Source organism: Abramis brama, assembly GCF_963993115.1.
Source record: "Abramis brama genome assembly, chromosome: 18".
Classification (NCBI taxonomy): Eukaryota; Metazoa; Chordata; class Actinopteri; order Cypriniformes; family Leuciscidae; genus Abramis; species Abramis brama.
In genome coordinates this window covers 4,819,597-4,846,897 of record NC_139980.1, presented here as the reverse complement: position 1 = coordinate 4,846,897, position 27,301 = coordinate 4,819,597, and the positions used below count along the sequence as shown (strand labels likewise).

General features: G+C 36.8%; 1 protein-coding gene across 2 annotated transcripts; it reads right to left on the bottom strand.

The window, feature by feature from the left end:
• Positions 1-1,302: 1,302 nt before the first annotated feature.
• Positions 1,303-27,257, bottom strand: afg1lb (AFG1 like ATPase b). 2 transcript variants are annotated; one of them, XM_084090968.1, is made up of 13 exons: positions 26,905-27,257; positions 25,196-25,506; positions 23,994-24,045; positions 23,757-23,858; positions 22,928-23,055; positions 20,137-20,236; positions 15,583-15,641; positions 8,827-8,909; positions 7,736-7,806; positions 7,409-7,509; positions 3,644-3,784; positions 3,309-3,422; positions 1,303-2,218 (listed from the first exon to the last, which is right to left on the bottom strand). In XM_084090968.1, exons 1-13 carry the CDS (start codon positions 27,011-27,013, stop codon positions 2,090-2,092), a joined length of 1,500 nt encoding a protein of 499 aa, XP_083947094.1. In that variant the 5' UTR covers positions 27,014-27,257; the 3' UTR covers positions 1,303-2,089. The 2 variants fall into 2 exon arrangements, with proteins under 2 accessions (XP_083947094.1, XP_083947095.1); XM_084090969.1 differs by having other exon boundaries at positions 26,820-27,031.
• Positions 27,258-27,301: the final 44 nt, after the last annotated feature.

The following is a 27,301-nucleotide window of genomic DNA, read 5'->3' as shown; positions in this document are numbered from 1 at the left end:
CACTATCCATTTTCATTGCATGTATAAAAAAAAACTGCCTAAAGTCTTTAATGAAAGAAATAAAATAATGGTGGTTGGTAAATGATAACATTTTTTAGTCCAACTATTCCTTTAAATATTAAATCACCAGAAGATTTGCTACTGAATAATACAAAAAAAGAAAAGGTTTAACTAAATCTGGGGCCACTGACAAATGTTTAGGCATGTCTTGTATTTCCCTTCCGCTGGCCCTTTAATCCCAGCGTGAAGTCGTCCGTCATGACAGGCCCCCTGCTGCCAGCCTCGTTTTAGTCAAACACATGACGTAATTCATAATCAAGAAATGTTATACCCGTTTGCTGTCCTCCGTGGCGCTGCTCTAGTACAGTGACGTCTTACCAAAACACGAGCACGTCTTTGTTCCTGCAGAGATGCGTATTTTCTCGGGCGCAGTGATTTCGACGCAGATGTGTGTGAAGAAATGCGCGAGATGAGTATAATAATAACAACGACGTTTATACAGGTTCAGAGTCAGAAATAACTTAAATTATTACATAATCGCACATTTATGTTGGATAGATTTGTGCCATTCTGTGATGCTTTTGCATGAGCAACAACAAGTGGCACTAAATGCTGTTGCTTATTCAGTCACTAAAAATGTAACACCATTGTTTGCTCAAAGACTCCTTTATTAATTCCTTATCTTTTTAAAATCACCCCCCTCCCTCTGTCTCATTCTCCTTTGTTCCTTATCCTGCATATGGAGAAGTCTGCAGGTGACCATTACAATGACTGTGTTGACACCAGCTTTTGTAAAACATCTTAAATAATTCTTCAGCACCTAATACACCATGCTTCACTGTAGAGTACACTTATTGCCATGAGGATGGTGATTGTAGATATGAAATGTGTTTGTTCAAGGCCTCTTGTGGTACATAAATGTATAATTCAGCTGTACTTATAAGCCCTTATGTTTGTTCAGTATTCCTGAGCATATGGATATATAGATGCATTGTACTGTACATATTTGCTTTTTGGGGAAGGTCACGACAATACTAGTTATCTCAGATAGAGAACTGCAGTATGATTTACTAATGTCATTTAAAACAATAACACAGAGCACGTGGGGTGTGTACAGGCAAATAGGGGACAGAACTATCTTCTACTGCCGCCTTCAGACCAAAAATTGAAATGACAGGAAAGAGACTTTTTAAAATGTAAGAATGTAAAAAAATGTTGTTTTCTTTTAGTTTATGCTCACCATGTCTTTGGAGATTAATTTAGCCAGTGTATCATTTAACATAATTAATACAGACAATGCTTAAAGTTTTATTGTAACCATTTTAATAACATAAGTATGGAAGCCCACTTCTGCCACATCAGAATAATATCATGCTTTGGTCAATCATAATTATAATGACATAACTGACTGATGTCATAATGACTTCTCATAATTTCAACTATCTAATTTTTTTTTTTTTTAAGTCAGAATTGTGAAAGTCATAATTATGACAAAAATATCACAATTTCAACTTTATCATATTTTTTGTTGTTGTTATAACTACACAGTTTAGACTATGACACATTAGACAAAGCATTCACATATATTTGCCATTACATTTAGAACGATTTTTTTCTCCCTCACAAACTGAGTATATTCCAAACTACATAATATAATAAGGTTACACTTTATTTTAAGGTGTCCATGTTACAGTGTAATTATATATTTAAGTACTGAGTAATAATAATTAACTACATGCACTTTCTATAGTAGGATTAGAATTTGTTTGAGGGTTAGTTGCATGATATTATGCATAAACTACAGTTATTACTATGGTAAGTACATGTAACAAGGACACTGTAAAATAAAGTCTTGCCTATAATAAATACTGCAGAATACATCATCCACTAGAGGGTGCTAGACATCTACTCATTTGGCAGCATGTGCATTTAGTTTAGCATATTAATGCTGTGAGCATATGGATGACTCCAATTTCCGGTAAAGTAGTAATAAGGCTGACAGTCTGTTTATGGTGTTGGAAATGTACCACCCCAAATGTTTTAGAAGGTCACATGGACTAAGGTATAGTAACTGCAAGGCAGTTTCAGTTTACTTTTGACTCCGATCCCCACTAATCCAGTACTGTTCTGTCTGCATCTCTGTGAGGCGAGACACTGTCCTCTGGAAGGCAAAGACCTCTTCATCCGCTGTGAATAGTGTCAACCGCTCACTGGCCTCCTGAACAAAAGAAATATAGGCAGGAGAGCAATTACAAATGCCATTCTACAGAAACTAGCAAAGAACCAAGGCTTAATAAATAAATATTTCTCTACTTTAAGGGGTCATATCAATACATTACCATGCATAATATCATCAGATATTACACATCAGTAATATCCTCTTGTGATTTTATAAAAAACTTTTACTTGTCTTGTAAAAGGCGGTTGCTAACAAGTGGCTAAATGGGACAACAGAGGTTGTCGGGGACATTAAACGTCACAGATAAACTCATCTACTTTCTAGATCACTTTCAAAGCCTTGTTGTGTTTATAATCACACACTTGCTAACTATTCTAACTCGAACTCTCAGGGAAAATGTTTTTAAGCAAAGACTGAAAGAGTTGTCGGAATAATTTATTTTCTGCAATTATTCAAAAGCCAATGAAAAAATACTATAGGGTTTTTGTCTAACTTCTGGGCTGGCCTACAAAAATATGTCATCCCTGCACCACTCTATAAAGAGGAAGACAAAATGCAGAGGTGTGTTTTAAAGGAACAAGAGGAAAAAAATGGCCTGTTAAATTCTAAGGCAGAGAGAGGTTGGAAAATGGAGTGGAAACATTTTGGTATAAACAAATGTTACTAACATTACAATTCGACTTCAGGAAATAAATAAAATAATATAAATGTATGATATGACCCCTTTAATCATTGAAAACTCCTCTTCATGACCTATTAAAAATAGTTTTCAGGTAATTGAAACAAAGCTGGAATAAAATACAATATAAATATTACATAACTTCTAAATGTTAAAACGGAAATTAGAAATATTGCATGAAAGTACTAAAATTGAAATAAAATGAATGAAAGCTATATAGAAATATTACAAAAACTAATAAAAATGACAAAGGCAAATGACTAAATCTGAAAATATAAAAAGCTAAGGATAAAAATAAATACTGAAATAGAATATAAATTATACAAAAAGTAACACTGTCATGGGAAGCATTTTTGGAAGATTTTTGATGCTATATTAATGTATGCTGACAATGTGTTTATGATATAGTTTCAGAAGTATAATGTGATGTTTTAAGGGTGTTGTCATTACATCGGTCAGGCCGAGTTCATCTAGCATTAGGCGATCCCTGGCTTCCTCTCCAGTCATCGGTCCCTGATCAAGGAGGCGGTCTAACGGTGCGTCAGCCAACATCACCACTCTAACCTGAGAGTTTTACACATAGAAAGTGAGCCATTGAACATATGTTGGTGCTAACAGAGTCCTACACAGGAGATTATGATTAAATCCACAAAGGTATGAAACAAATGTATTTGAGGACTGCACATGAATATCACGCGTTTTTAATTCTGAAGACGGAAATGTTTAAGGCCTACGTGAGCTTTCAGGAAGTCTGGGTCAGTATGGCGTGTCTTGTGACTTGTTACCTTTTGGTCGTAAAAGTTGTCAATGAGTGTGGTGAGGCGTCTAGCTTGGTCCTTCATTCCAACCCAAAGGTGAGGAACGTTCCGTATGATGACCGTGTCAAATTGCCGTGAGATTTCTAAATAATCACCTGCACCCAGCGGCTTTAAGAAACAAATAAACAGACACACACGAAGAGATTAGGTAACATTAATGATTAAACGTTCACTTTCTATGATAGTTAGTATTCTAAAAAAACTAATTCTGTTTTACTCATCCTCATGTCGTTTCAAACCCATTTAATGATTTAAATTTCAAATGAAAACTTTTATAAACAATATTTAATTGTTTTTTGTGCTTTCGCATAATAAAACATTTTTTCCTTATTCACTGTAATTAAATGAAAAAAAAAAAAGTCACTACATTATTCAAAAGAGAAGAAAGTCATACGGATATGGACGACATGAGTGAGTAAATGATGACATAACCTCCATTTTTGGGTTAAGTATTCATTTTGCATGGATATACAGTATCACTCAGGGTCAGAAATGAAAACTTTTAATCATGAAGGATGCATTAAACTGATCAAAAGTGACAAAGACTTTTAGATTGTTACAAAACATTCAATTTCAAATAAATACTGTTCTTGTGAACTTTCTATTCAAGGATCCAGATTTTTTTTTTAATCATGATTTCTACAAAAATATTAAGCAGCACAACTGTTTTCATCACTGATAATAATAAGAAATGTTTCTTGAGCATCAAATCATCATATTAGAATGATTTCTGAAGGATCAATGAAGACTGGAGTAATGATGCTGAAAATTATAATACATTTTAAAATAAAAAAAAAACAATTAAAATAGAAAACAATTATTTTTAATAGATTTTCACAATATTACTGGTTTTTACTATTTTTTGATCAAATAAATGCAGCCTTGGTGAGCAGAAGAGATTTCATTCAAAAATCTTAATGACCCCAAACTTCTGAACACTAGTGTATATTGTTTTTAAGTATAGTATAATATACACACAAGAACACAAATTCATCTGCTTCAGCATCAGGGGTCTCTCCACCGTGAGAGGGAAACTTCACTGATGTCGTCTCTGAAACCTTGGCACATACCTTTCTACCCATCCATCTCTCTCATCTCATGTGCTTATTCCCTCTTCAATTTCTGTCTCTAATCTTCTATTTCACCCTATATTCTGTATCTTCTCTGGGTAACATGTACCTCTGTGGTAACTCAGTGGAAAGCACATTAACACATGCTGACATAGTCACTACTGCATTAGCCTGACTATGAAGACGAAGTTGTTGAGGACTCTTCAGAAAAATCCACACATGTACATGCACACACACACGCACACACACACACACACACGCTCACTCACTCTCAGAACACTGAAGTGAACAGCACTCTCAAAAGCACTGAAGGACACAGAGACAGTGCCTCGGCTCCATTAGAGAGCAGCATACTCATCCTTTCTTTCCTTCACAAACAAAAAGGGAGCTTCAAACTGGTAAACCAAGTCCAAGGTTACATACATAAACAAGCACACACACACACAAATACAAGCTGGCTTAGACTAGCCATAGACAGGGCTGCAATGATGAACTTAGTTATGGATGGATGGAGTCATGGGTGATTACATACACTGCTTCTAAAATCAAATAATTCCCTACTATATAGCATGTGAAAAGCAGTAGGCCAAAAGAGTAGTATGTTCAAATACATAGTAGTCACAGAGATTCTGAAGTGCGCATATGACGGAGGCCGACGGAGGGGATTTGTGAATGGAAGTGAAGCAACGCAACTGACGCTGGTAGGTCACGTGACAGCAACAACATGGCAAGGAGTATGTCCGAATTCATACTACCCATATTCATACTATATAGAGCGTACTTTTTGACGATCGCAAAATAAATTCAAATGTAGTACCTGCACGATTTTGGACGCAGCGATAGTATCAGGAGAGTGGTATGATGGATGTGGTGGTAGTAGATAATACAAATATGAAAAACAAAGTGGAAAAAAGCAGAGAGATACATAAAAAAGAAAGTTAGGTAAGAGGGTAAAAAGAAAGATTTGACATCCTTCGTATTCCAATAATAATCACCTGTGTTGAAATGCATTTGTTACTCCACTGCGGTTTAAAAGTTTGGAATCTGAATATTTTTATTCAGCAAGGATGCATTCAATTGATCACGAAGTAAAGAGTGAAGACATTTGTATAGTTAATATATACTTTTTATTAATCAAAGAATCCTGATTTTTTTTTTAGCAGTTTCCACAACATTATTATGCACAAATGTTTTCAACATCGTTAATAATAAGAAATGTTTCTGAATGATGTGACACTGAAGAATGTGATGCTGAAAAATTCAGCTTTGCCATCACAGGAATAAATTCTATAATTAATAATTATACAATAAATAAATCTAAAATATAATAAAATAAAATCTTAAAGCTGCAGTCTGTAGTTTTTCCTCTTTGTCGCCATCTCTGTTCGAAATCTGCAAATGCAGTTATTCGCGGAATGATCAACTTTACGTGCGTTGTGCCTCGGGACGGCACTGCGCGGATGAATCCAATGTTTTGAGGAGAATGTGCGGCTGTCAGTCGCCGCGTCGGTGTGGATACTGGCATTCGCAATCACAGATTCTACTTTTTTGGATTTTTCACCGGAAAATGTCGTCTGAACAAGTTACATCCACTTTTGTTCTGACCAACTAATGGAAAAAAGCATTGCAGTAAATCGCGCTGATTAAATCTAACGATCACGTCAAACCGTGCCATTTATACTTTGTTCTCAAATTGTTAATGTTAACAACATCAGCATTGCTTGACTACATTTAATGTGTATTAGGGCTACCTGTAGTTCAGTTTCTATTTCTGTGCAGTCTCATTTTTAATTGTCATACCAACAAATGAATGTTCCTCAGAACTGGTTCTCTTTGAAATACAAACACACGTATCTGTAATCAGATGCATATTTAAAACTGGAATATAAACGGTTGCAGTCTCTTTTTTTCTGTAGCCAATCCGAAGTCCGAAGTCTTTTGCATTTTACAACGGGTGAATCTCCAGTTCTCCACCTCCAACATCCTCACACGCAACAAAGCCTACTAGCCGAGACTCCTTCTTTATATGCACAGATGTAACGTAATGACGCAAACACTGCGGAAATCCACCAGTACTACTGGAATTAAAAAACGTTTTGAATCGAGCTTAGGTAAGCATATAGTTTTGAACACTGGCTGGTTATGTACTTGCTCAAAAATTTATTTTGGATCATTTTTAACCCAAAAAAGTTACGGACTGCAGCTTTGTTTCACTATTTTTTACTGTATTTTTTTATCAAATAAATACAGCCTTGGTGAACTCTTTTCAAAAGCGTCTTAAAATCTTATTGCACCCAAACTTTTAAACAGCAGTGTATGCATTATATTTGCTATAATAAAAAAAAACGCAAATAACAAATTAAAACAAATGAAATACACAAGCTAATGAATATACAAATATCACTTAAGCCTTATGGAGTGGATTCAAAACCTGCCTGAGTGTTTTTGTTTTTGTTGAGTGGGCCACATTAGAAGAGGCAAAGAGAATAAACTCACTAAATGGATATGGAATGACAAACAAGCTTGTAATATTTTTGTTTCTCTTTTTTTAATATGAGGTGCTAGAATGCTGTTCCAAATTTAACCCTTTATAACTTTTATAAGATATACCCCACAAACCAGATCTCAAATCAGCATTTTATGCCTATTTCTACAGACTCACTCGCTCACACAGCTCTTGAAAGGTGCAGTCTGCAATGGTTCCACAGGTCCGGCTCAAGGTTACTTCTCTTCCCTGCACGTTCAACACCCTTGGTCTGGTTACTATCAATGGTTAGAGGTAGACATATAGTTATTAGATTGAATGCATTGGAAAGATCTAACAATTTAGCACTGAAACGTTAATCTACACATCAAAGCAGTCAACATAAATCTAATCAACTATAGGATCTAAGTCAACTACAAGATAAAACCTCACACACCAAGTCAGGGAAACATCCACACTTAACCTTAAAACCCCATCTATGCAAAGGCAAATGAACTTACTTACCATCATTTTGTCTGTACGCCAGTTCCTCAAACAGCGTATTGACAGCATTCTCTGCATCAGGCTCACTTGATCTATGGAAAGCGAGTGAATGAGAGAGATAATTGAATATGAAATTAACCAGGTTTGAAGTGGTCACATCAAACGGTGTGTGCTGAAGGCCTGTGTTTGAATTTTCACAGTGCCTCCTGGAACAGGATGTTGGATTCAAAACGCAAACATTGAGAGAGTGTGAATAAGAGGGAGCAGCAATCAGGTGTCAACAAACACATGCATATTAAACATCCTCTGAAAGTGCAGCTGTTGAGATAAAGGGTTTATAATAAGTCAGAAAAAGACGGCGTGTATATTTATATTAATGTGCGCTCATGACATGTAATTCTGTTTTCTCTTCTCAGACCCGGTAATCGAGACCAGGGGCAATTGTAACATTTTTACGTTTCATAACTCACAAATTATTATAAATCTACCAGCCATTTTTCATGCAAGAGACATTTATGTTTGGTAAAATAACTGTTCCATTAATAGACTTGTAGTGAGAATGAAAATAAAATATATTAACCTACCGTATCTCAAATATGAACACATATTTATATTTAAATATGAATAAAGTAAATATATAATTGCTTTACTACTTCAGTGTCACATGATCCTTCAAAATTCATTCTAATATTCTGATTTGGTGCTTAAGAAACATTTCCTATTATTATCAATGTTGAAAACAGTTGTGCTGCAATATCTGTGTGAACAAAAAAAAACTATTTCTTTCCAGTGTTTCTTGAAAAATATCTGAAGATACTGAAATAGAAATCTTTTGTAACATTATATGTATTTACTGTCACTTTTGACCAATATAATGCATCTTTGCTGAATAAAAGTATTAATTTCTTTAAAAAATAAAAATTCAGGAATAGTATGTGTATAAACCATAACATTTCTAAGTCCAGGACATCCAAAACAAACAAATAAATAATAATAATAATAATCATAAACATTAGTGTAGTGTGTTACAATTGATCCAAACTATCTTACAGCTTTTTATTAATTACTGATGTGATGTTGGTCTCTAAAAGTGAGAGTGTTACATGTCTTACATGAAGTACAGTCTTTCTGATGATTTCCTTTTCCTTCTCCGGTAATCTATTCCAGTGTCAAGACAGATAGAATGACAGTGCTCCTGTAAAGCAAAGATAGAAATGTGGTAAAAATAAGAAGAGAGAAAGTGACATTGTTTCAAGAGTAAGTTTAAAATGACATCGGTTTTGTTTGTATTTTGGCTTGCAATACACATTCCCCCCTAGGGGGCGACAATGCGACACGTCGGTTACTACAATTTTGTTATAACAAAATAATATTCACAACATATAATCCTGATATAAGCCATATGTTTACGCCTTACATTAAGTTTGACCTTCTCTAATGACTTTGAACTGTTTTAACATCCAAGTATTAACAGATTACATACAATATATAATCTCATGTAGTCTAAAGTACATTCTTATTAAATACATCCGTGTAAAAAAATTAAGGGATCAACTTCATCATTCACAATGCACTTACAGAGATTTTATAATGGCACGTTTGTACTGGTATTATGAAATTATCCTAATGCTAAAATAATGTAATTGACAAGTAATGTTAATCTAAATGAATGCGTACCAACTATGTCACCAATGTTAAACATGTTAGTTGCTCACTTTTACAGATTGACTGAGTGCATCAAACCTCTGTGACGAGGAAAAAAACATTCAAAAGAAACAAAATGCTGGAGGAACGATGACAAAAATGACTGATGAAAAGGAAGGGTGATTATTTTTAACAGGATGTGGATAATACGTGGTATTTAGGCGAGAGGCCTTTGCCTGAATCAGTCCTCAATGACAGCTCCAGCGAATTATGAAATCAGTGAATTTTCCGCCACCCTCCTCCTTGAACTAAAGATAATTAGCAATCACCACACAGAGCGTGAGAGGAGCGATCTATTCCTCTTCTTCATGCATCTCTCGCCTCTTCCCCCCATTCTCCAGCGCTGTCAACTTTTCTCTCTCGAGCGCAGAGTTCCACGTCCGAGCAAATTGGCTGAATCAGCCGTAATGACAGGCTGACAAACCGTGAGCAGAAGAACACAAAAGGAAAAGTGTCACTTCATCAACCCTGCTCGACCTTGTCACCAGGCCGCCGTGTAAACAGCCACCACGGCCACGACAACCACGCTTACCCAGCAGCCATCAAAACGGGTTATTCCTCTGCACACCCTAGTCTATTTCTTTCTTTTTTTCGTCAAAACTTTCCATTTCCATGAGTAGGCCTGTATCTTAACAATTGATGGGCCATTTCGCAAGAGAGTAATCGAGAGGAGGGAGGGGGAGAGAAATACAATCAGTAATGATTCCAGCGCATGGTTCTTTATAATCAGTTGAAGACACGTCCTCTTGTGGATCATTGCATGATTATGGTCTTTGATGGGTTCATTAAAGACTCATAACTCCTTAAAGATCTTCATCATCTGGCCTTCTCAACTCAGAATGCAACTCTGATGCGCATCCTCGGCTTTCAACGAGACCCACTAGACCCTCAGAAAGTGCAGGATCTCATAACTGACTGACCTTTTAATAAAATAACTAAAACGTGTTTCAACGGAATTAAAATGGCAATGGAAAATACGTCATTTGAGATTTTGAGATAGCTGGCAGTAAAAATATTTATGAATGTCGTTTAATGGATAATTTGAGCCATTTTTGAAAACTTTTTTAACCAACTTAGCCACTAAATATAAAGACATCCCCTCCAAGAAGTAAAATTATTTAAAGGTAGAGAGTGTTTCTGATTGGCTACAGGAGAGTGGTCTGCTCACCTGACTTTTATTTATTTCACGAAACACACTTTTCAGTTGCATCTGTCAGGAAACATGGACATATTACATGCTTTTCCAAAAATAAATGAATAAATAAATAACTTTTTTAATAATAATAGGTATTTTGTGTTCAAATTACCTGACAGATATTACAATAAATAAATTATTATTTTTCATAATAATAATATTTGTGTAATACCATAAATATCCACATTACCTGGGAATATTTTACAAATTCTTCCCAATAATAATAATTTATTTTTAGTTTTTGTATTACCATGCATGTCCATGTTACCTGACAAAAAAGATTATTTATGTTGTTATTATTATAATTCAATTGATTATTCAATGATCAATTTTATGGTAAAAGTTTCTTTTAAAGTCATGCTGAGTTCTTATCGTTGCATGTGCTGGATGCCGACAGCTTCCCTGCACAACCATTTAGAATAAGAATGAAGTCTGTCTCTCTTTCTGTCTGTCTTGCTCTCTCGCTCTCTCTCTCTCTATCTCTTCTCCACTCCTCAAAAAAGTTGCCTTTGAGTTTTTCAAAGCAAGGGTTGCCATTGAGCTCCAACAAAAGCCAAGGATAGCTGGCGATTGGACCCTGATGAGGTCCACTACCTCATTACTGACAGCCAAAAACATTTGATGCTTTTTTCCCTCCTGTTTGGGAGGAAGAGGGGCGGATTGACAGAGCCTGGCTTAAGGAGCGCGCGGTGGGAGAACTGAAAAAGAGAGGTGGCAGAGGGGGACAGGGGGGAAAGGTTGTAGTCCATTCATCTTTGTGTGTCTTACAGCCTCTGTGGGTAGGAGAAAAGAAAAGGGGGGGTGGAAGCAGGGGCGGGGTAAAAAGAGAACGAGAGACAGCTTAAAACACTGCCTTTATGCTTTTGAGTCCAGGACGACTCCTCTTACATCAAAGTGTTTTTACCACTGCGGTGTGTGATTTTGTCTCTATGTGTGTGTGTGTGCGTGTCTTGAGTGAATGTATTGAGAGATTAGGTGACTAGTGAGTGTGTGCGAGGGAGAGAAAGAGAGAGAGCAATGGGGGTGGTTAATGACGTGAACGCACTAATTACGCCTAATTATCTATTCCCTTTACATGTAACCGGCTTTGTTAGTTACTCAGAACGCTCTCAAAACATACTCAAAATGTTCTCACAACCTCTCCTTGCCCTGTCCAGGACTCTTAAAGAAACATCACCCTTGGAACATCTGCCTCGCTTTGAGAGCGTGGACCCCCCAGACCTCGGCAGAGGCCACAGGCCACAGCTCTCATCCTCTCCATCACAATCACTCGCTCCTCAGTCTTTGCTAATCAGCGCCTGCTAAAAACATGACTGACCGACTTTAGCGGTGACTTGGCAAAACAGCATCTTTTGAGGGACTGTTAACGAATGTCAAGTCACCTCAGATGTTGATCTTAAGGCTTATTCACACCAAAGCCAGACGTTCTGACAGGGCCAACACGATTTTTTGTACTGTTAAAGTAATTTTTTTTGCTTAACAAATCATTTAATAAGATAACATTGCCATTCAGGTATCATCAGACAAATCAGTGCAAGTATAAAAATATTTTGTATTCTAATATTTTGGTAACACTTTACAGTACGGATTTATTTGTTATCAGTAGTTCATGCATTAACTAACATCAACTAACAATGAGCAATATTAGGGGTGTAACAATATATCGTGTCTCAAAATATCGCAAAAAGAAAATGCAACAATATGTATCGTGGATAGTGATATGTATTGTGTATAGTTCACCCAAAATAAAAATTGTGAGAACAAGTTTACAGAGTTTTAGTGTTTAAACTACTATATATAATGTTGAATATAATGTATAATAATGTAAAGTGGGTCCTGATAATGCCAAATGTCTTAAGTGCACTACATTATTTTAAATATATCTAGTCAGTGACGGAGTGCATGCATATCCGTCTGAAATAATTCTGTATTTTCAGCTTCAGATTCATGAATATTTTTATTCTGGTGTCAGCATTGTCCTGTGCATTGGGTTACCAGCACCAAGTCCAAGCCTATTCATTTCTACCCTAATGTAATACCAAATTTAGCATTTTAATCAACAGTACATTTTTTGTTCATCTTTTTACCATATGTCTTGTAGTATTGCGATAATATCATATTGTGAGTTTAGTATCGTGATATGTTTCAAATCGTGACAAGGGTATCGTTACACCCCTAAGCAATATATTAACTTTTGTTAATGTTAGTTAATAAAAAATTTAGTTCACACTCACAGTGCATTAATTAATGCCAACAAAGGCAACATTTGACCTTAAAAATGTTTTAGTAAACATTGACATTAAATGCTGTTGGAATTATTGTTCATTGTTAACTAATTTAGTTAAGCAATGTTAACAAATGAAACCTTATTGTAAAGTGTTGTTACCAATGTTTCTTAGTCATACTGGACTTGGTATAAATGGGCCTTTACACACAAAATCAGACGGAAAATGAATAACAGCAAGAGAAGAGACAGCGGCAACCACTTCTCTGTCCCAGTCTCTATGGATGGTTTATGAGATTAGATATCTCTAATACGTCTGTTCTTATTAACTGCCTCTAATTAATCAGATCAAGTGTGTCTGTCCGTCTAGTTAACTATTCTTCAAAACTACTTGTAAGATTTCTGTAAGGGTTTAGACATTTTTACGATAAAATGGCTTTGAAGGAAGAAAATGATAAGAAATATTAGAAATAGGAGGTTAACAAAAGGTCAGTGGAACACTAGAAGCCATCCAACATAAATTGCCTCTTTTCATTTTTGCTCCATCTTCAAGTCATTCAATCATCATACACTCATCCTTATATCCACCAGAGACCTTCACCATGAAAACACACACACACAAGACCTAGATATTACCATTTGCTCCAACCAAAGGAAGATAGGGAACAGCAGTTAGAAAAAATGAAGAGAGACATTTGAGCGAAATTAAGATCATCACACCTCTATTTTAATGTGTCTGATGGAAAATCAATAAGGGGTTTTGACCTTACTTATAAATAATAATTAGGTCTATCAAATAAAAATCAATGAATTAATGATGTATATCAATATTCATTCACAGAAATGTAGTGTATATAAAAGAAGTGTATATTTATTATGTATGAAACAATATATTGGCTTCTAAAGTCACTTAAAGACACCTTTCTATTCAGTGCTTCTGTTTACCACATTAATGTAAATGTGGTAAACAAAAGCACTGAACAAAGATGTCTTTAAGTGACTTTAGAAGCCAATATATTGTTTCATACATAATAAATATACAGTATCAATATATATATATATGCATACACAATCAATCAATCAATCAATCAATATATATATATATATATATATATATGTGTGTAATTTATTCCAGTAATTGCAAAGTTACAATTTTAGCAGCCATTACTCTAGTCTTACATGATCCTAATATACTCAAGAAATATTTCTTATTATTATCAATGTTGAAACAGTTGTGCTTTTTAATATTTTTGAGGAAACCATTATACACATTTCAGGATTCCTTGAATAGAAAAGTTGAAATAAAAATATTTTGTAACAATGTAAAAGTTTGTACTGTACTTTTGATCAATTTAATGAATCCTTGTTGAATAAAAGTATTGGTTTCTTTAAAAAAAAAATAATACTGACCCCAACTTTTATACTTTATACTATAATACCTTTAATATAAATATAAATATTATAAATATATATTCATGATTAATCATATTGAATTGAGTTAAAGTGACAAGAATTCAATAATATTTGTCAGCAAATAAGTATTACCACCCTGAAGAGCGATAAAGATATAGGAGAACAAGAGCCAGTGAGTGCATTTCAGTGAGTCTGTCACACATTATTAGGGTTGACCAGACATGAGAGGAGGTACTTGGGCCACCCTAGTTACCCTGAACTGGGATCCTAGGTTGCCCCAAAACCAGATGGCCTAACAAAGAAGCTCGAGCGTTAGAGGTGCAAGGCAGGGCGCTGGGCATTCAGCACTCTTACCAGGCAAGATTAGCACAGGCCAGAATAGAGGGTGACTTTAAGGACCCCAGGGATTTGACAGAGATCGGCTGAACCAGAGTGACTATGCTGGGCCACTGAACTTAAAAGACCCAGGGGTCAAACTGAGAAAAATCACAAGCTGAATGAGGCGTCTAGTGGCTTTTTTTTAGCATATTCTGCTGACGAGGCCCTTTAACTATGAGGAATACTATGATTTAAAGTGGATTAGAAAGACATTGTAGTGGCAGTCATCAAAGCATCCTCTTATTCTGTCGCTCTTCAAGCTCACATAGAGAAAAGAAACATGTAAAGGACGGGTTTGTTTTGTGATTTGTGCTTCCCTCACAACTTTGACGACTTAGCACGCTCAATATCTAAACGAAAAAGAGAAAAAAAAGGAAAATCATGGGGAAAATGTTACCTATATTCACAGTGTCACAGCCACAAACAAGCCGTTTGATGTTAAAACGCATTCAGCTCAATCAAATGTGCAAGAATGTGGCCAGCTGTAAAATGCCTGAAAATGATCGTCTGATTATTTATGATGGAAAGCTGTCGCAGGATGATGGTAATTACCCAGACAGCACACAGGATAATGCCAATACCTGCTTAAAATAATACAATTAACTTGCAAAGCAGATCAGCGCATTGCTAGCGTCCATGGCCGGGCGCACTTTGAAATGCAAGCAGCTTCAGACAGCGCAATGCTGTCTCATTCCAGCCAACCCACGTCAGTCATTAAACGGCCTCCGTGTCTGTCACACTCTCTCAGTCTGATGCTCTCATCTCCAGGTATGATCAAAGCTGTCTTTTTTCTGTTTTGTGTGTTTTTGCAAACACATATGAGGTTGTGTATTTTTACCTGTGAATAAAATACATCAAAAACCAGACAGAGCAGAGGAGGAAACATGAAGAGAGATGGACGGAGATAGAATGAAAGGATAAATAAATGAACTGAGAGAATGACTTTGTCTTTACCTTGAGTACGCCAATGAAAGGCACAAAAGCAGCCCTCTGAAGCCCATTTTTGTACAGTTCTGAGAGAGAGAGAGAGAGTGAGAGAGATGCTGGTTATTTTCACTCTTTAGCCTCCTCATAATGTCATTTTCCATCTATGATTGGCAAATAAAGTGTCTATTGATGAAGTGAGGAACGGGAAGGGAGGAGGAACAAAAGGGACGAGGAGAGGCAGAAATTGATTTCTGTGGGCAGCGCAGGAGAAAGGCAGTACATGAAATTCATTACATTCCCAAACAATGAGCTCAAGAGAAGAAGTCTCTCTCTTTCTGCACAGACAATAAACCTGCATCACAGTGAATAGAGACTTCAATTAGCCACACACGCATTATAAGCCACACACACACAGATGTAAAGAGACTGTGACGAGTATATGCTTCGGTCTGTGCTGTAAAAGCTTGTTTAAAGCTGCCGTGGGCAAGAAAATATAAAGAAAACAGACTGTCATAACAGAGGCATGTTGAGCAATAAACAGTCCAGTGAGAGTCGTTTGGCCAGTTCTCACCCAAGAAATGAAAGCTTACTATATGGATCTTCCTGTGAAAGAACAAATGAAAGCTAGGGATCTGGAGGCCACTTATGACAACCATTCAGGTGATTCATTTTTATTTTATTTATTTTCTTTCAGGAGGAAAGCAAACTGGGATCCCCCTTACATACTGAGAGATATTTTAAAGGCATCATACATACTTTTTATTAATTTAATAACAAATGATCATTGCGACGGAAGCGAATCAATCAAAACTAACTTTAGCTGGAAAATAACTTTATTAAAGAACCGCTATAAAGCCAAAACAATCTCTGTTACCTTAAATTATACGTTTATCTCTGTAAAGCTGCTTTGAAACAATCTACATTGTTAAAAGCGTTATATAAATGAAGATGACTTGACTTGACTTTTTCCCTCACGTTAAAGGGATACTCCACTTTTTTTGGAAATAGGCTCATTTTACAACTCCCCCAGAGTTAAACAGTTGAGTTTTACCGTTTTCGAATCCATTCAGCCGAACTTTGTGTCTGGCGGTACCACTTTTAGCATAGCTTAGCATAGATCATTGAATCGGACAGGACCATTAGCATCTCTCTCAAAAAAATGACCAAAGAGTTTCGATATTTTTCCTATTTAAAACTTGACTCTTCTGTAGTTACATCGTGTACTAAGACCGACGGAAAATGAAAAGTTGCGATTTTCTAGGCTGATATGGCTAGGAACTATACTCTCATTCCTGCGTAATAATCAAGAAACTTTGCTGCCGTACCATGAGTCCAGCAGGCGTAATGATATGACGCAGCGCCTGAAAATAGGTCTAATAGGTTAGACAAACTTAGTCCCGGTCACGTTGGAAGTTACCGAGCTGGGGACTATTTTCAGGCTCTGGGTCATATCATAACCGTTTAACTCTGGGGGAGTTGTAAAATGAGCCTATTTCCAAAAAAAGTGGAGTATCCCTTTAATGGCCATTTCCCCACTCTCTCCCCATTTTTGGCTGCTGTACCTTCAGATTTCGATGTAAACAGCCCATTCAATTTGTAGCACAATGTGAAAGTGGTCATGTGCTAATATACTCTTCTGATGTTAGAAAGTACTCTTCTTTTTTATAAAAAAAGTTTTCGTTATGAAAGTTACAGAATGCGTTCATAGTACATAGACCTCTGTTTCTGGAGGCACACCAACACTACACATTTTCTAACTCTTCCTAATCAAACACCTGAATCAGCTCATCATCTCATTAGTAGAGACTCTAAGACCAGGGCTGCATTTAACCCCACTTTAAGGCTGCGTGCGAAAACTGATAAATACTGCCTTAGGATTACGCATCCCAAGGTAGGAAGTCATCATGGCACGTCCTGTCTAATGAAATCCCTTAATTTTATCGATTTTTGAAGGCAGCATAAATTTATCCTTCGCTGTCTTTGATATCCCACAATCCCGTGCTTTCTATTCTGTGACAGTTGAGCTAGAAAAATAAATATGGCATCTGAAAGTTGCAGTTGGTGGTCAGTTTGTGTGTAAATGTACATTTTTGACAAACGTTTTCCACTTTTGATATCATTTCTGGTGTGAAATTACTATTGTAGTAATTAAATATTCACTTAGTTTTCACCAAAGCTCGCTCTTTATTGCTCTAGAATAGATCATTAAACCATTATGCTGCCTTCAGAAATCTGTCCGAAATCAGTTTTGCAAGGTACCTTCATGCACAAACGCTGCCTGCAAAGTCCATGGGCATTTTCATACATTTTATGAATATAATTTTTTGAGTAAAAATGTTTTACTTTTTTTTTTTTTACCATTAATTTTTCAGAAAATCATGACCAACTGGAATGTTGTTGTGGACAACAGGGGGGCCTTGGACTCAAAAAGGTTGAGAACCACTGCTTTATTTCCAGACACTTTAAATATTGTTTAAACATAATAATAACATTTCTAATCAAACTTTTTCCCAGGTTATATATGTGATGAATCTCAAGCATCTATTGTAGCAAATAATATAATATTTTAATAAAAACGACAGACATCCAGATGCTTCAAAAAAAAAAAAAAAAACGTTCTTTTGGCAGTTTATTTACCCATATACCAGTGCTTAACTAAAGGGTCATTTAAAGATTTAAGGAAGTGAAGAGCACCCTTTTTCACATTTATCAATCCATTTCCCTCATTTTACCTGAAGAAATGGTTCTGGGTGACGTCGAACATCCAAGTTCAAACATGCGAGCCTCTTTAGCGGCTCTTCAGCCTAGCATCTATATTTCAATAAACGAGCAATCTCTCTTGGTGCCATCTCTCTCCCTCCCATCTTTCATGTGTACCAGTCTATCCATTAGTCACCTAATTAAAATGGAATAAGATGGCTATTAAGTTTTAGCGTAAGCTTTGTTCTCAGTGGCTGGTTAATGTTAGGAGAGGGTCTCTTTATGTAACTGCCGCTTACCGTTTTGTACTCGGCACACAAGGCCACTTCATACAACGAGACATTAGCAGCGCTCCAAGACAGAAAGGCAGAAGGACTGTCTTATCTCTACCCTTATCACTCTTGCTCTCCAGTTTAATGTAACATCACAGCAATTGCAAAAAACGGCATCTATTGAATCAACAATGAGGCAGAGGAAGAAAAGAGTGGGAACGGTAGAGAGAGATAAAAGAGTAACTGCTCACAATAAAGCGGATATCAAATAAAGTTGCCTACAAAAGAACGGCGTATAGGCAAGAAATCTTTGATGCCGGTGAGGTTGAAGTTTTTACGCATGATTTAAAGGGATAGGTCACCCAAACATCGCCCATAACCTGTATGACTTACTTTTTTCTGTGGAACATAAAAGGAGATATTTAGAAGATTGTCCAAGCTGCTTTTTTCCCAGAACGGCTTTGGTCACCATCCACTTTCATTGTATGGAAAACAACAGCTTGGACATTCTGCTAGATAACTGCCCTTGTGTTCCACAGATGAAAGAAAGACATACGGGTGAGAAAACAATGACAGAATTTTCATTTTTGGGTGAATTATTCCTCAAGCTACACCAAAACGCACATTGAAAATAAAAGGTTTACTGAAAAACGAAGGATTTAAAGTTCAGAGGGGATGCAGTCATCATTGTGTTTCAGAATAACACTTCTCAGATTAGTTTCAGCCAATGACAGGTGTTTGAGTGTATGCGAGAGAGGAGGAGAGCAATAAAAAAAAGCAGAAAAGGAGTGAGAGACTTTATGCCGATTATCAATAGACCTCAAACATCATGGCATCAAAATACACAGATTAACCTAAAAGGTGAGGTGAACTTTAAAAAAGAGTAAAAAGGAAGAAACACGAGACTGACACACGAGACGGTCCAGAACTGGATTAGAACACGAGACGGACGTGTAGTTTAGGAACATGTTTTACTTTCAGGCCATACAAAGACTGAGGAGAGTGAGAAAAGTACGGCGGTCTATTGTTGAGAAGTTGGTAGAGAACAATACAAGGTGAAAAAGTACAAGAGTCATGTGTGCTGTGTAGGCGACAGATCAGTATCAGAAAACACACACTTAACCCTGGAAATTGATGGAGGAAATGAAAGGAATAAACTACTTTGATTTCTCTCAGATGTGAATGTGTTCGCAAAAAAATTATGATGGATTACAAAAAGTTCATTTTAATACATTTCTTTACACTACAGTTAAAAAATTTGGGGTCGGTAAGATTTTTGAATGTTTTTGAAAGTCTCTTATACTCACTAAAGTACAATAAAACAGTAATATAGTGAGATATCATTATTATTTAAAATGCCTGTTTTGACCCCAAACATAAAAATAATAATTTATTTAAACCTAAAAATAATTTGAAAAAGTGAAAAGTCATGAAGTAATGACAAATTTTCTATATATATATATATATATATATTTTTTTTTTTGGAGTCGATTTCCCGGGTAATATTACATTTTATCTTTATTGCAGATTTGCAACATGGAACCAGACTTTTTGAACCCCACTTTATGTTAGTCACATAAACTGCTTCGACATTACCCAGACATCTCACCTTCAGGCGGTCGGTTTGAGGTAGCCACAACCACGACTCCACACTTGAACAAGCCCTCAAATAACTGTTTCAGAATCATAGCATCCGCTATATCCAGTACCTGAAAAACAAATGAAAAAAGTGATTATTCTTCATTGTACTTTGAGGAAAGATTTATTTTGGCAGCACATAATCTGATTCAGCAATTTCCTTTTTCCAGCTCGTGTAAAAAGCAGCATACCATCAGTTCAGTTCACAGGAATAGATCAAATTCACCTGCATTTTATGGCCCCAAATTCATTGTCTGAAATGAATGCGTATTAATACAAAAAATAGGTTTGGTTTTCATCTCATGTTGACTTTAAAGCAGCCTATAGGTGCTGTCGTGTCCGTACTGTCCTCGAGGCAGGACCGTCAGACACTATAGGAGCAAGCGCAGGTGACATCAGCTGAAGATGAGCGAGGTGCAACTCTGTCCTCTCTGCCCTTCCTCTGCCTTGAGCTAATTACCACAATTGTGCGCATACATGTGTACTCATGCGTGTACATGCGAATGAATGAGCGAAAACCAGGTGTCGTTACATTTTAAAACCGAAGCCTCGGCCAAGGTCCTTTGACATCACCCTCCCCAACGCGCTCGCACACAGAAGCAGGACAGACACAAAGCCACTCCACCTGACTGTAAAATGGCCACACAGAGCCGCGGCTTTCTGCTGGAGACAAGGACAAGTGGCCAAAGCGCTGAAAAAGGTAAATAATTGAATACATAAATAAATAAACAGTGTTTCGAGGTAAAATCAGTGGCACAATGACAGCCAGATGGCCACACAGAGACAAATACATAAACGCGCGCACACACACACATGCGGTCCCATTGTGCTCTTGAGGGCCTGGCATGGCTGTCCCTGAATCTCAGAAGCGAGAGGATGAGTGGTTCTTTCATTATTATCATTTTCATCATCATCATTCATTATTATCATTTAAACGTTGCCTTTTTCACAGCAGCGAGCTGTTGCCTCACACACATCTGCAGCAACACAGGGGCTGCTGACCCTCCCCTGACAAAAGGAAGCCCTTTAGTCAATAACGCAATCGACCATGGACCGCTCTCATCTTCTCCCATGTTTCTGCTACTTTTTCAGGGTTGAAATGCATTTAGTCAAAAGCAAAATTTCTCCTTGTTTTGCATTGATACTTTATTAGCATTTGCATATCTGGCAGCGAGGAGCTAAATTTGAGGCCGGGGATGTTTTTGTCATGCAGAAGATCTCCTCTTTTACTGAGCTCTACTATTCTTAGAAGGACACACTTATGACTGCCATACCCCCAGCATATGTTGTTTTTCTTATATTGAAGTGTTTCCCTTTTTTGCATATTAAACCTTCGGCCCCATCAAACCCAATTAGCGACGTCTATAGCGGCCTTACGTGGGGCAAGGTGGAGGGCGTGCGAGTGTTGGTCTGTTACAAAGACGAGGTGCTACGGCATAAATTGGATCGCATTTCCTTTAACCGTCCTCTTCTCTTCTTCATTTCAAAGGAGTCATTTAATTATGACCTTTTCATCCATCCTGTATTTGTTTTTTGTTTGTCACGCAGGCACCGCGACACTCATGTGCGCGTGTGTACACACACACACACTTTTAGTCTCTGGGTATTGATTGCCAGGGTGAGTGCAAGAAAGCCCTCTGTGTGGGGTTGTTGTGGACGACAGCGAAAACAACGGTGCGGATATTCAAATGAGCATCCAATTATGCCAGCAAAGAGTCACTTTTGTGTGGCGCACACGGGTGCCAAATTGCACTCTTTTGATCTTAAACCTTTACTTACACAACTCCGTCGATGAGTAATTTCACCCCGGAGACTGACAGGGGCCTGAGACAATACCTCAAGCGGTTTCTGCTTGCTCTTCCTCTTTCTATATCTCTCTTGGTCCTTCTCTCAATACCTTGCATTCATTAAGGGAGTGGAGAGGGACAAAAGGGGAAGGCTACAAATTACTGATAATGATGCCGGACTAATGAAGAGAATGGAGAAATTTCATTAGCATTTAAGAGGCATGGATGCATGCGACCCGCCATAGTCGCTCTCCATTACCCCTCACTCAAGGAAGCAAGAGGGGCCGAGTGAAACTCGATGCTTCATTTGCATGCTTAAGTGGCAGTGGCTCCTGATTGGTAAGGGGCTGTCAGCTCCTCATCTATGCATCATAAACAAAATGTGAGTGCCTTCCATATTGCCGCTAGCGGCGATTGGCAAATAGATTGAAGGTGAGCTTCCAGACTATAACGAGATCCAAAACTAAATTAGTCAAATGAATGTGATCAGCATTTCAATTTAAAAGCCATTAATAAAAAGAGCAACCCTTCATCCTTAAGCAGTGAGAGAACGAGCACCGGGACAAAAATATTCATTACAGTTTCAGGAATGGGTTTAAATCTTCAAAACTTTACATCTGACATTTAATTTGCCTCATCCTTTTGTTTTCTGTTTATTTCTAGCTTTTTTTCTCATCTGGATTATCTGTGGCCCCAGCATGTGTTTTCAGCTTTGTGTGAAAGTGTCTGACTCCACTAGATGGCTCCAAAATAAGCAAGACTTATATCTATGAAGTGCTGGTCGGACACTCTGGTCAGATGAACTACTACATCATCATAAAAATACCATTGCTGATTCTTACTTACAGCGGTATATTTGGGATTTTCTGTGGTATCCCTTCACCCATGCACAAACACACAGTGAATGTGCATTAACATCTTTCAACAATTTTTCAAAACTCTTCACCCTCTCAATTTCCCAACTCTTGCCCTCACCTGAAACTCATCAAAGCATATGAGACAGGTTTCCTTTGCGATCTCCATGGCAACTGGAAAGATGGGGTCATACACTGTCATTTTGCCGATCCGCCGCTTTGGCAGGCTCAGTTTCAGTTTGTGGATCCCTGAATGCAATGCACAAATTAAAATCAATGCAAATAAAGGCAAATGCTCTCAAAACTTAAATGAAAACCAATTTTAATTGCAGGGGAAAAGCAACAAACTATTCTGCTTTATGCTGTTATTTTCCTTAATTGCTATTCATGCATGAAAACAAATACTTGTACAAATAATAGTACTATTTATTGCTTAATATGGAATGAGGTAATGGGGTTTGGGGTCAGCATTTTTATTTATTTAGTAAAGGTACATTAAATTGATAAAAAATGAAAGACATTTATATTGTTACAAAAGATTTCCATTTCAAATAAATGTTCTTTTGAACTTTCTATTCAACACGGAACACTGAAATAAATATTAATCATTATCATCACAGTTGAAAACTGTTTGATAACTAAGAAATGTTTCTTAAACACCAAATCAGCATATTAGAATGATTTCTGAAGGATCATGTGACACTGAAGACTGGAGTAATTATGCTGAAAATTCAGCATAGCATATAATAATATTTTGCAATATTACTCATTTTTAATGTATCAAATAAATGCAGCCTAGGTGAGCACAAGAAACTTCTTTCAAAAACATTTAAAAATCTTACAGACCCCGAACTTTTAAAACAGTATAGTGCATGTGACAACCGTCCCGTGTTCGAGAACCTTTTATGCATCCACACCTTTGAAAACAGGTCACCCTGGTCAGAACTTACTTCTATGTACATCTAACATGAATCCATTGAAATGAACCCTCGTTTTTCTTGGGTTTTCCACAAATGAGTAAAAAAGGTTCATCAGCATGGTTTTTCCAGTGCCTGTTGATTATAAAACGGAAAACAGAATAAGCATTTATGGCCACTCCAATATAAAGTCCAGCCCAGTCCCTCCAAACTCAATATGCATGTTTAAAATGACTAATTATGTCTAAAAATTGATTAACTGAAACTTACCAACATCACCATGAATATAGTAACCGTGGGGGGGATGTGGCCTTGGGGACTCCTGTAAAATAATAGCAAATATAATCATCTTCCTCAATGCTGTAAAAAGCTTAATTTTAGCACATTTTAGCTCACATCATAAAAACATCTTGAGGTTTGCTTTGGTCACACACTGTAACATTGTCAGGAAACTCTAGAGTCCCCTTGATTTAAAGTTTCCAAACAATATCTGCAATGCATTCAACTTTCAGAGTACAAAGTGTTTGATGAGTCAACCCAGAACTGTCTGTGGCTGCAGACAATTGATCATTCAGGAAAGACAGAGAGCCGACATCCTTATCCCCGTATTCACCTCATCCTCTCTGATTGTTTTCGGAGGGGTGAAGGCTGTTTGAGCAGTGAGGCACAGCGTTCTTGGATGACAGCGTGTGACTTCTCACTGACTTTCAGAACTCTGAAGCTCGTTATTGTGGCTGGTGGCAGTGGTCCAGTCACGGTAGAGTGGACAAACACAGTGAAGACACTGAGCGAGAGAGGACACAGGCCTTGTGAGGGACGGGTCCACAAGGTGGAGTCATGCTCTATACTTTCACAGGATGCAGCCAAGGGGAAAAAGTTCACATGCCAACACTCTTAGGTAGAAACGCTCTGTTCTCTTTAACTCAACAAATGAACTGTTGTTTGCTCTGGTAATGCTTAAGATAAACAATGACTTGGGATTAGATTTTTTTTGGAAATAATAACTTTGCTCAATAGTGATTAACTTATTACGAATTAATGTATTCATTCCTGGCATTGCACTGTTCAGTTCACCTAATGAAGTGCCCTTTTTGTCCTAAATAATCAAGACTAGAGCACATCGCAGCACATGTTTGTGTTTATTTCCCAACATTAAAAGTGGAGCTGGGAATCTCTCTCCCAGACAATGGCGACCCCTCATTACTGAAAAGAGGGATAGGTGGGGTGTCCTGACTCAGTAGGGGGCTGTGCTGTGATCCAGCAACTGCTTGGTCTGGTCTTTCCTCCCACTCTCCACCCCCACAAACACAAACAGGCTGAAGCTGCTTTGACCTACAAATAACAGGCCCACAGCAAATTAGGCAATGGCCCAGTGCAAGTGCTGGGGTCTGTCTGAAAGTTGGACTGCTAAGTTTTTTCTTCACTGTGAACATTGACAGAATGCACTGCTCAGTTTGGCACACAAACCATACCTCCTGCGTGTATTCTTTTTCATTTGACATAATTTCTTCAGGACTGCAACGTTTTATTCTACTTTCACTTGGTTTCTCCAGTTCTGAGGTGGGTTGACTCTGTGAGCACTCTTTAGGTCGAGGGATAGGGACGTTGGTATAGCCTGTCATCACTCTGTTTAACTGTTCTAATTGAAGAAGAGCAGCTCTCTGTTGAGCGTCCTCTCGCAGCGAACCGGAGAGGACAAGACTGTCATAGTGGCTGACGAGTCTGACGCGGGCAGCCCAAGGTGCTGATGTAGATGTTTGTCCCGCAGGTAATGTTGAACACCCTTAAGAAAGAAAATATGACAGTTGTTAAACATGCATCTGACTTGTATATACAGTAGTAAGCAATATTTTAGCGCTTATTTCACATTATACACTTAATAAATAATAATTTATCAAATAACCCAAAAATAAAAATTCTGTCATCATTTACTCACCCTTATGTTGTTCCAAACCTGTATGAGTTTCTCTCTTCTGCTGAACACACAAGATATTTTGAAGAATGTCGGTAATCAAACAGTTGACGGTAGACATTGACTTCCATAGTATTTTTTTCCCTACTATGGAAGTCAATGTCTAACTGTCTGGTTACCAACATTCTTCAAAATATCTTATTTTTAGTTAGCGTATTAAAGAAACTCATACACACACACACACATATATATGTGTATATAAATATATATACATATATATATTACATGTCTCTACCTGAATACACAACAGTTAGAACTTACTTTATTTGTAACTTTATACTGTATAAATCTGCCCAGAATTTCAGTGCATCCCTAATGCACATTAAGTTGCATGTTGTATTTGATAAATGCAAAACAATAGATTAGTAAAACAGCTATCACGCGTGTAACAACAATTTTTTTTCTTGAAAAAAGATCAGTAAGCAATTGCATAAAGGGACAGTTTACCCAGAGGAGGGAAGGAAAGGAAAAAAACGACTGCAGTGAATAGAGTTCTGTCAAACATCTGCTTTCGTGTTCCACGAAAGAATGACCTACAGTACAAGTTTGGATACATTTTAGTAAGAGTAAATGATGACAGACTTTTCATTTTTTGGGTGAACTATTTGTATCAGGCAAATAAAACACACAAGTGGCCATATGGTCTAGTGTTTAATATATATATATATATATATATATATATATATATATATATATATATATATATAATAAAAAATATTTTATAATATATATCAATAATAATTTTATAATATATACCAAATATATATTATAATAAAATAAACACAAAATGCTTAATCAAAAAATTCGTTGCATAGCCTAATTTACAAGTTTGAAAAATTATATAATATAGGACATTTAAACTTAAAAGACTTAAAATTTGGGGAAAGTTCAAGAAATGTGTTCTTTTATACTAAATATTTCTACTGCACAATAAAAAGTTAATCAACAGCACATTTATTTCTATAATAATAAAAATAATAATTACAATATTTTAAAAGTAATAACCACGTAAGTTAATAATCTGATCTACAACATGGTTATTACTTTTAAAATAATATTAATATATTATTATTATTTTTACTATTATTGTTGTTGTTGTTATACATAACTTGACCAGTCGTTACCTAAAGAATTATGATGTAAACGATTTCCCGGTGCTTTCACGTGTTGTCAGCACTGACCAAATGACAGAAGAAGGTTTGTGCTCACCTCTACCTGCCTTCAACACTTCACACCAAACTCCTTTCGTCAAACTTGTCTTTTTTAATATAAATCTTAAAAGACATCGCGTTGTACACCGCGACGCGTATGTCGCCATGTTGATTCAAAACCTAATAACTTTATTGAGCTCCTTACACTGACACCTTGATATCGGTGAACTGCTATAAATGTTGTTCTTTCGGGTTTATATAACAAGTCACATAAGAAATCTGTAATGTAGCAAGCACGTTACATCTACATAATAAATATATCTTTATAAATATAAGTTACAACTAATAATATTGGCACATGACTGAATGAACGCTACTCTACTGAAGGTTATAAATAGCCATTTTTAACCTATAACATTCTCAACTTCACAAGCCATGACAGCTTTTATCCAATC

Bases quoted from the DNA above. Each gene is read 5' to 3' on its own strand.
- afg1lb (XM_084090968.1), bottom strand. From the start codon at position 27,013: ATGGCGACATACGCGTCGCGGTGTACAACGCGATGTCTTTTAAGATTT. The intron at 23,056-23,756 runs GTAAGTTCTGAC...CATTGCATTCAG, and splicing joins CATGTTAGATGTACATAGAA to GGATCCACAAACTGAAACTG. The intron at 7,510-7,735 runs GTAAGTAAGTTC...AACCATTGATAG, and splicing joins GGCGTACAGACAAAATGATG to TAACCAGACCAAGGGTGTTG.